Source organism: Parasteatoda tepidariorum, chromosome 4 (assembly GCF_043381705.1).
Source record: "Parasteatoda tepidariorum isolate YZ-2023 chromosome 4, CAS_Ptep_4.0, whole genome shotgun sequence".
NCBI classification, from domain to species: Eukaryota; Metazoa; Arthropoda; class Arachnida; order Araneae; family Theridiidae; genus Parasteatoda; species Parasteatoda tepidariorum.
Window position 1 is genome coordinate 51,694,760 of NC_092207.1, and position 9,523 is coordinate 51,704,282.

A 9,523-nucleotide genomic window follows, 5' to 3' on the forward strand; every position below is an offset into this window, starting at 1 on the left:
ATTGCCAGTTATAAAATACAATTTCTACAAGATGAAAAATGCTAAGATAACACTGAATTTTTATTTCATATTTCTTGACCAAATTTATTAAATAATGCTAACGGAGCACGGTTATATGTTATTTCCAGGTACACAATTTGGAAAATTTTGATAATTTTTGTGCACAATGGCAATCTTTTGAAAACTATTTCATGAGAAGAAACGGACAACATATTTTAAAGAAAAACCTATAAAGATTATATTTAGAAGAAATATTCTTAACATCAAAAAAATATATTTATTTATTTTGTCACAAATATATAAAACTGATAGCATACCTGGCACTGACATTTATAATATTAAGTATTATGTTGAAGGTTAATATAAACTATATTTTACATTTTAAAAAATGGCAAATACTGTAAAAAATAAAAATAATTAGTAATTGAACTGCAGTTTTATAGTTATTATTTGAATTTATGTTAAATAAATTTAAACTGTACATTTTGTGCTTAATACAATCTTAAAAATGCAACAGTGAGTTTTAAAATGATATTGAACTAATTTTTAAAATTTAATGTCAGAAAATTTTTTTTTAAATACAATTAGTGCATAATGATTACATTTGAAGAGAAGTGGTAAAACTTTTTATGGACACTTTAATACAATTTTGAATAGTTTGAAATAATCAATCACCAGTTTTCTGTCCAAAATCTCAACAATAATGATGAAAATAACTAATATAGCATATTTTGCAACTATTCTTTTGTTTTTTCATTTATTATGCATTGTCTATTAAAATTTACTATAAGTAACTGTTCAATTAGCATAATCAGTTTTTAAAAATAAAAAAACCTGTTTTGTCAGAATTTGCTACTATGCCATGTCCCGTAAAGGGCCAGATCTTGTACGTAATCGAAATTATATTTTAGAAAAATCAGGACAAAAATCAGATCATTACTTTGAATAGTATACATATACAAGGGCAAATGACAAACAGAAAGAAGTATAATTTGTCCAAATTAAGTACAATAAAGGCAAATTATTTTCCAAAAGAATGATAAAATATACTATTTTGAATTTCAAAATGACTATGTTTAGAATGGAAGAATTTAAGATTTTAAAATAATTGAGTGCACTGAGCAGCTCACAATAATTTATGATCATTATATAGAAAATTTTTACAATACTGTTGCATCAAAAAGAATAACTAATACCTATTAGTTATTATTCCTTCATACATGTATTCAAGTAAATTTTATAATCTAGTTCAAGACTCAAGTTCATCAAATAATTTTAAAAGTAAGGTTCCAATTATCTTGAAACCAAAACACGGTAAATATGCCACTTAACATTTTTCTACGAAAGAAATTTAGTAGATAATCTCTCAATTCACCATTTAAAAATTTTATAAGATTACTACATTAGTGATTTGAATCCATTTTTAAAATCAGATGTAAAAAGCAAAACAATAATCTTGAAACTAAGAAACTCCACCATAGAAGATTTGTTGCTGCGATTGCTGAAACTAAAATAAATAAATACAATCCTCGAATTCCTCACTATAAAAATTTGGCAAAGTAAAATTCTCAATTGTTTTTTTCATGAAATGGTTGAAATTTTAAAAGGTTGAAGGCCGATTTTACAGGTATATGTGTATAATTAGTGAATGATTTCCAAATTTATAATTATAATATTCTAAATTTATTTTTAAACATTATTTATTTAAATAGAAGAAATGTTGGATTGAAAAACCAAATTTTTTGATTCTGCAAATTGATTATTTGAAAATATGCATTTGTATTGGTAGAAAACTGAATGTTCTAGACACGCATAAAAATCAGATATGTGAGGACAGAAAGCTAAAATTAAGAACAAATAAGGACAAAATACATTTTAACAGGAAACTGGAAAATCAGGACAACTACCAATTCTGCTGTGTTGTAAAAAGAATAGACTATTTAAAAACTTTTTTAAATAATTAAAAACAATCAATTATATCAAAACAGGCTTGTATAAAAATAGTTTATTAATTTAATATCAAACTTCACAGTTTAGTAAAGATCCTTTAGAGAAAAATAAAAAAAATGAGAAAATAGCGATTGTTCAGGGTAATAAACAAAGTGTTTACAAAAATCTCACAATTCCATGAAAATATAGTTTTTTTTTTATACAAATATAAAATGTAAAATTAAAAACGTGTTATAAAAAATTTCAATATAAAAACTTTTATATTTTGCTTAAGTAACAAAATATTCCATTAAAAAAAGGTCGCGATAACAAATCTACTTTGCATCTGCTTCTCTAATGAGTGGCACTGCATCTGCATCCCCATTTGTTAAGGAATCTGCATCACCTTCAGTAAAATTTGTAGTTTGTTTTCTGTAAACAGCATTTTCAGAGCTAGAAACTTCCTCTTCTTGTATGTTTGAAGCTCTATACTGTGCATTAGTTGGCCTACTTTGAGATGACGACGACCCACTGTCTCTTTCTGCAGGAGAAGACACAATATTTGAAGTAGATGAAATGGGTGAAACACCACGGCCAGTTCTAAATAAGAGCAAGAATGGAAATTATATTACAAGAATTTAATGACAATGTATAAAAATGTTTTTACTGACATTTAAATTTAAGGGAGATGTTTTAATCATCGCTGTTTATGAACACCATTATAAAAAGGAGTCAATTTGAGAAAATGCTTTCAACTTACTTATTTTTATAGTTTTGAACCCAGCTTCATCTCAGAAGATAAAGAGTATTTTGAGTCAAGAATCAGGAATTTTTCAAGTTAAACTAGCAAAGATTTATACAGGGTATCTGCTACATTTCAGATTTTCAAATTCATGACTTTTCATGACTAATTCTTAGAATTTTTCATGACTTAACGAAATTACTATTTTCTCCGACATAAACACAAGAAACTTAAAAAAGCATTATAATAATATAAATTGAAATGATAGGTATAACTAAAACTGTTATACTCTGCATCTTCATATATAAAGATTTTAAATTAAAAAAAAAAAAAAACAGAGATAAGAAAGAGTTGAAGCAATAAAATAGCTGAAAAAAATACAAAAGCAAATAATTTCTTTCTGCAGAATTACATTCTAAAGATACTTTTCTTGTTCATCCGAAAGGAAAGAAATACTCCTGATTTTTCTGTTCTCATTTCGGAATTTTAAAAAAATTTGCCAATGACTGGCTTGCTTCAGCTAGAATATATGATAAAATAAAAAATAAGTAATAACAAAAATTCTGAAATCACAGAAGTTTAAAAGATAATTCGCTCTAGAAACGATGTTTTTTCGTTCATTTCTTGAAAGAATACCATAACTTTCAAACAGCACAATAAAAACATTTTATATTTTAATAAAATATGACTGTAAGTGAGGATTTTATTACAAATTCAGATATTCGGAAGACCATGAAATGGGGGGGGGGATTTTTAAATTGCATTTTAAAAATTAAATTTTTCAGCGACCTAAATCCATGACTTTCCATGATTTTCTTTAAAAAATAGTAAAAATCATGACATTTCATGACAAATTTTGTTTAATATCAACATTCATGACTTTCCAGGTGTGTTGATACCCTGTTTATAACTGTTACAAGGTGTAAAACAATACAGATAAACCTTTTATAGTTTCGTATCAACTATCTTCATGAGAGAAGTATATAATACTTGCTATGGACCAGGGTTAGTAACTGAAAAATCAGCGAGAATTTGAATTTTATTTGTTTATGTTAACACCAACTGAATTTCCAAGATAGAAAATGATTGTAACTAGTAGCCCTAAATAGTAACATATAGTAGCCATATCCTGTACCAGACAGGCTTGGACTGAGTTTTTAGAGCAGTTTTCCACTCATCATGAAAGTTTCCTTGTCAGGGTACTTTAAAACATAGAAATTTAGGTTTACTTTTTTTTTGTTCTCTATTTTTCTTTTCAGAGAGGTGATAGAATATTTTACCTACTATTATTTTTTCCTTCTAACCATTGTCCAGAAAATTGAAAGCCATCAGCAAATTTCGATTTTTATTCAACAGAATATACAAGATTATTAAAATAAATAAATCCAATTTATTTTGCATTTCATGAATTATAAATTGGATTTGAAATATAAATTGGAATCAATGTTAGCTTGCATTAAATTTATAAATTTTTAAATCTTAAAAATCAAACAGTGAGGAAAATTTGGGTTTAATATTAAATTTAGTTCCATAAATTATTACTATTTCAATAAATTTTGATTTCTATTATTTTTAACACATGCAGTAGTTTATTCAAAAAATTTTTAAAATCAAACCATTTTTTTTCCTTGTTAAAGAAAATATTCTTAAAAAATTTATACAACAAACAAACTTTAGTTTCTAAAACTATTTTGAAAAAAAAAAAAATTTTTTAACCAAACAAAGTAGGTATACTATATTTTAAAAGAATTTTTACAACGCTCTGAAAAAATACTAGACACTGAGAATTTTTTTTGCACCTTTGCCTCACAGAACATCGTACTGTTGCACCTCAAGGTTTATGATTGAAAACAAACTTATAAATTGTCAACAACTTGCTCAGGGTTGCTACTCAAATCTAGAAAAAAAAATTCCGCATGTTTTCCCTGCATACATTATACAAAATATATTAAGTGGAAACATAATTACTGTGCTTTTGTGTGAGCTATATTGGGCTAACTATACTAGTTTGTATTGCTGGAAAAACTTGGAGGGAAAAAATTAAAACAGCAGAGCATAGTTAAATAAGGCTATAGTAAATGAAATAGTTAAGTATAGCTGAAATATCTTCCTTAATTATCCCATAGGTTGCACTTTGAGTGGTCACCATTTTTATGAAGACAAAAATAAGAAACAAAATACCCTGCATTTTCAAAGTTTGTATAGAAAAACTTAAATTCCCTGCACTTTCTCTGTTATTTTGGGTGATTTTTTTTTTTATTCCCTATATTTTTAAGGTTTTCCCTATTCTCCCTGTAGAGTGGCAACCCTGTTACTGTTGTTAAGTTTGTATTATCCAATCAAAGAAGCTGGAGGTTTCTTTGAAAGATTTAAGCACCAATCAGAAATTTCTTTTTGAAATTAGCTAGCTGTAACTACAGGTCATTATTCTGTAAATTCAGTTGCTAGTACTCTCACAAAGTAAACACAATTTTGGTGATTGACAACAGCTAATCTTATTTTGCAACTTGTATAAAGGTCTTTTATATATGTTGCCAAATATATAAAGACCTTTTAGTATTAATTGCCTATTTGTGAGCATTTCAAACATATTGACTTTTGCCTACTTCGTAACGTTTTAAAGCAAATGAAGTTTTTTTTCATCAAGTACAATAGGGAAGATAATTGATTTAAAAATAACAACAAAAAAATACAATGACAAGCTACTACTAAAAAAATTGATCCTGTTTAATAGAAAAAAAAAGTATTTTACAATGAATAGAGTAGATTTATAATAAAAAGAAATTCTTATTTAAACCAAAGCAAATTTTTCTTATATCTGTTTCTTTCAAACTCTTAACAGACTCAATTAAAATCATTAAAAACATTTTTCAAAACATTGAAAATTGAATAACATTTAATAAGAGTTATTATCGTGAAAAAAACTGATATGTTACTTTTTAAATAATTAATCAGATTATGTTAAAGTATATGCAATTTTAATTTTAAAAAAAATACATTGTAAATGTCGGCATTCTAAATTTGGGAGTATTCCTGTATCGTAATCTGTTGCGCCAAAGAATTGCCGGAGTCCCAAATGTATTTTTAACTTTCAAATTTAAAAAAAAAACATGTATAAGTTTACTTGGCTACAAGTTAAGCCCTTCAAGGTAGTTCACTACTGTAATGTTTTTTTTTTTTCCTTTTTTTTTTTTTTTTTTNTTTTTTTTTTTTTTTTTTTTTTTTTTTTTTTTTTTTTTTTTTTTTACAGTTTCTCTTGGGCTCCTGTTCAGGAGCTGTAAAGACTTGGCAATTATTTTGCTGCATTCCACAATAACACTGAGAAACAAGTTTTTCTACGCGGGGAAGACTGCAAGTTAAAATAAAACTTTTTAAGTGCAGAAAAATCGGTGGGTTAAAGAAAAGTGGTTGCTAAATGCATAAAACAATAAGTTTTTAATCTCTAGGGGTTTTTAATAGTTGATGAATTAGAGTTGCCAAACTGGTAACACTGTTCTAAAAAAAATTAAAAGCAATCAGTTTTACATTTCTAGTGGTTTATAACATTTGTTGAATTTTTTGTTGTTCGAAATTAGTTGAATTTTTGTTATCAGATTAGCGCTACACTACAATGGAAAGAATAAGCATGAAACGAAGCATTAATCATAGAAAAACTTTTGCAGAAAAGAATGAATTATAATTTGAACCTTTAATATCATATGAAACAAATGTGAGAGACGTTTTATTTCAATATATTGTGATCACAGCTTTCTAAAAGAACAACATTTGTATTTTTGAAAAATTCATGCAAGCCACAAATGAAAAGTTAAAAAAAAAAAATTAGCAAACCAATTAAACACACAACAATTTATCAGGGTCGACCCTAATTCATAATAAAAATCAGAGTAAAAATAATTATCATTTTTAATTAGAATAAATTATTGATCATGTCACAAAAAATTATCATTAATTAATGAAACATTATCGGCTCTAAGACGTTTAAAAAGAGTTGAAAGATCAAATACTTGTGGATTTACCTAGTAGGAGCCAATCCATTAGAAATTAGATTAGTTTCCGAACCAGCAGAATCTGAAAAAAAAATTATATTAAAATAATTATTTTAAATATTACTTTAATATTTAACGATTCTTCAAGTTTTTAAACCAATCACCACCTTTTTCATCAGTGGCATTTAAAATGCTGTCAGAATTAGATACTTCAGAATTTGAGGACGAATTTGGCCTCAGCTTTTTTTTGGGGCTCACTGGTCGCTCTTCAGCTAATTCAGAATCCATTTTAAATGCAAAATGAAAGAAATTTAAGAAATTTGTCAGAAAAATTGACAGACGACGAGACTCTTCCCTCTTGATTTTCAAAACAAACACTGACACAGGAATTTCGATTCATCACACAGCTTGTAACCCACTTTTGAAAAGTAATTCATTTTTGTTCCACTCATTCATTGAAAGAAATTAACATAAAGAGGTTTTAATTGTAGCTAATTTTGATAAATTGATTCATCTGACTAAAATTTTAATTTCGCAAATAATAAAAATAATACTTTCCACGTCACTAATAAGAATTCTCTTGCCTGTAACCATAATACGTCTAAGAAAAATAAACAAAACAAATGTAAAAAGTGCGCGATAATTTGTCTCGATTTATGATATAGTTCGAAAAATTCATATTTTGTGAATGAAACTATGTCTTTAATTAAGCTGTAAACCTCTGCATTAATTTGTGTTCAGACGTTATATTATTATCAAAGTTTCTAAGGTTGCTGACGATATTTTAATAATGTCGAGAAAGAAAGGACTCAGTGTCGAAGAAAAGAGAACCAAAATGCAAGAGATATTCTTTGAAAAAAAAGACGTTTTTCAATTAAAAGACCTGGAGAAATTAGCTCCTAAAGAAAAGGGAATAGTTGCACAATCAGTCAAAGATGTCCTTCAATCACTAGTTGATGATGGATTGGTAGATAGCGAAAAGATAGGCACCAGCATTTATTTCTGGGCTTTTCCAAGCAAAGCCCATAACAATCGTAAGAGAAAGATTGAAGATTTGAATAGTAAAATAGATGAAGCTCGCAAGAAAATCAAACTTCTTAATAAACAAATTGAAACAGCAAAGTCTGGCAAGGAAGAATCTGATAACAGGGAAACTATTTTAAAAGAATTAGTTCTTGCTGAAAATACTATTAAGGAACTTAAGTCAGAAATTGAAAAGCACAAAGAGTGTGATCCTGAAGTTTTGCAACAAGTTAAAAGTGATATAGTAAAAAGTACAGAAGCAGCCAATCGGTGGACAGATAATATTTTTGGCATTAAATCCTGGTGCAAGAAAAAATTCTTCATGGAAGAATCTACATTAAACAAACAGTTTGGAATACCTGAAGAACTTGATTACTTAGAATGAAATATATTTAAAAAAGCTATGCATAACTTAGCATTTTGTAAATAATTGTATTGAGTTTTTCTATGAATATTACATAACTCTTGTACTCACTTATATTGGATTATAAAAATGATTAATTTGTATTTATGTAAGTATCATATATACTACAATAAACCAAATTTACAAAAATTTGAGGACTTCATTTAATACTTTCCATTAGCTGAGTATCAGTCTTTTTATATTGGTCACCAAGCTTTAATAACGACTGGGTCAGTAGTATATAATACCCAGCTAATATATAAAGGATATGAAATGCTTAGCTTTCTTGTTTCTTTCTTTCTATGATTCATTTTCTTTTTTTCAAAATCTCTTGTCACTGCCTGGTTTTTGATGAGTGTGTAAGATCTAATCCATTTGTCTGGTGCTATCAGAAAAGTATCTATTTTAGATGGTTTTATAACTCTTTTTTTTGTTTAGTGTTTTTATTTATATTTATCTTTTCTGTGAGAAAGGTGCATTATTTTTTATTAAAGGATATCTTAAACAGGTAAGATCTTCATAATTTAGAATAAAATCTTTTTCATTTCATGATAAAATATCCTTAAAAATATAATAGATATTTTGTATTTAGAATTTTGAAATTAAAACTACCACACAACAGCTAAGCATAAGAATTACTAATTACATAAGCTTTTTAAATCGCCTATAGAGTTATACCATATTTAAAAAAAATTTGTTTTTCATTTTAATATAAGGGCTTTCATTAAATATTTCAAAAGTTTTTTTTTTGAATGATAAGTTTTCTTAAATTATAACATTTTTAAAATAATAAAGATTTCACGAGATGACTACTAATGAATTTAGTTGTATTCAAATCAAAATAGAAGAATCTGAAAAATAGTGAAAATTTTGGTATTATTACAAAGAAAAATCTTGTTCAAATTCTTAATACAGTAGACTCATTGTAATAGCTCTTGTCTGTACAAAAATAGACATAACTTGAGGGCAAAAAGATATAACTATAAATGTTTGTTTTCGGCTGAAAAATAGTAGATTTATTTAAACAAAGTAATGCTTTACTTGAATAAGAATTAGGTAACTAAAATAATAATTTATTATAATGCAACTTATTTTTTTCTATATTCATAAGTATATTTAATTACACGTACATTTAATCATTTATTAGTGAAAATGCATTAAAAATAACATATATGGGGCAGCCATTTTTGATAACATATGACAAATTAACATTAAAACATGCTAAACCACATTTTAACCTGAAAATAAATTACTCAAGAGGACTTACATCATGCAGAAAAAGTGTATAAAAGTTTGATTGATAAATTTAGCCTACACATCGAAAAAAATTAATACAAATTGTAGGTGCACCCTTTTAACATATGTCGATGAATATGGGTCTTTATGCCAGTTTCCACACGACAGTGCCATATACACGTTTTATTATTAATGTTAAGTAAT

General features: G+C 26.6%; 2 protein-coding genes across 2 annotated transcripts; one reads left to right on the plus strand and one right to left on the minus strand.

Moving 5' to 3' along the window:
• Window positions 1-1,990: 1,990 nt before the first annotated feature.
• Window positions 1,991-6,959, minus strand: LOC107442603 (uncharacterized G-patch domain protein DDB_G0278987). Its single transcript, XM_016056208.4, has 3 exons — window positions 6,825-6,959; window positions 6,688-6,739; window positions 1,991-2,529 (listed from the first exon to the last, which is right to left on the minus strand). Exons 1-3 carry the CDS (start codon window positions 6,943-6,945, stop codon window positions 2,265-2,267), a joined length of 438 nt encoding a protein of 145 aa, XP_015911694.1. The 5' UTR covers window positions 6,946-6,959; the 3' UTR covers window positions 1,991-2,264.
• A 124-nt stretch (window positions 6,960-7,083) lies between these two features.
• On the plus strand, window positions 7,084-8,233 carry LOC107442602 (meiotic nuclear division protein 1 homolog). The gene has a single exon (XM_016056207.3). It carries the CDS (start codon window positions 7,448-7,450, stop codon window positions 8,063-8,065), a length of 618 nt encoding a protein of 205 aa, XP_015911693.1. The 5' UTR covers window positions 7,084-7,447; the 3' UTR covers window positions 8,066-8,233.
• The last annotated feature ends 1,290 nt before the right edge of the window (window positions 8,234-9,523 follow it).

Excerpts from the sequence above, each read along its gene's own strand:
- LOC107442602 (XM_016056207.3), top strand. The coding sequence starts at position 7,448 with ATGTCGAGAAAGAAAGGACTCAGTGTCGAAGAAAAGAGAACCAAAATG.
- LOC107442603 (XM_016056208.4), bottom strand. The coding sequence starts at position 6,945 with ATGGATTCTGAATTAGCTGAAGAGCGACCAGTGAGCCCCAAAAAAAAG. Across the intron at positions 6,740-6,824 it reads AAATGCCACTGATGAAAAAG|ATTCTGCTGGTTCGGAAACT; the intron begins GTGGTGATTGGT and ends TTTTTTTTTCAG. Across the intron at positions 2,530-6,687 it reads AATGGATTGGCTCCTACTAG|AACTGGCCGTGGTGTTTCAC; the intron begins GTAAATCCACAA and ends GCTCTTATTTAG.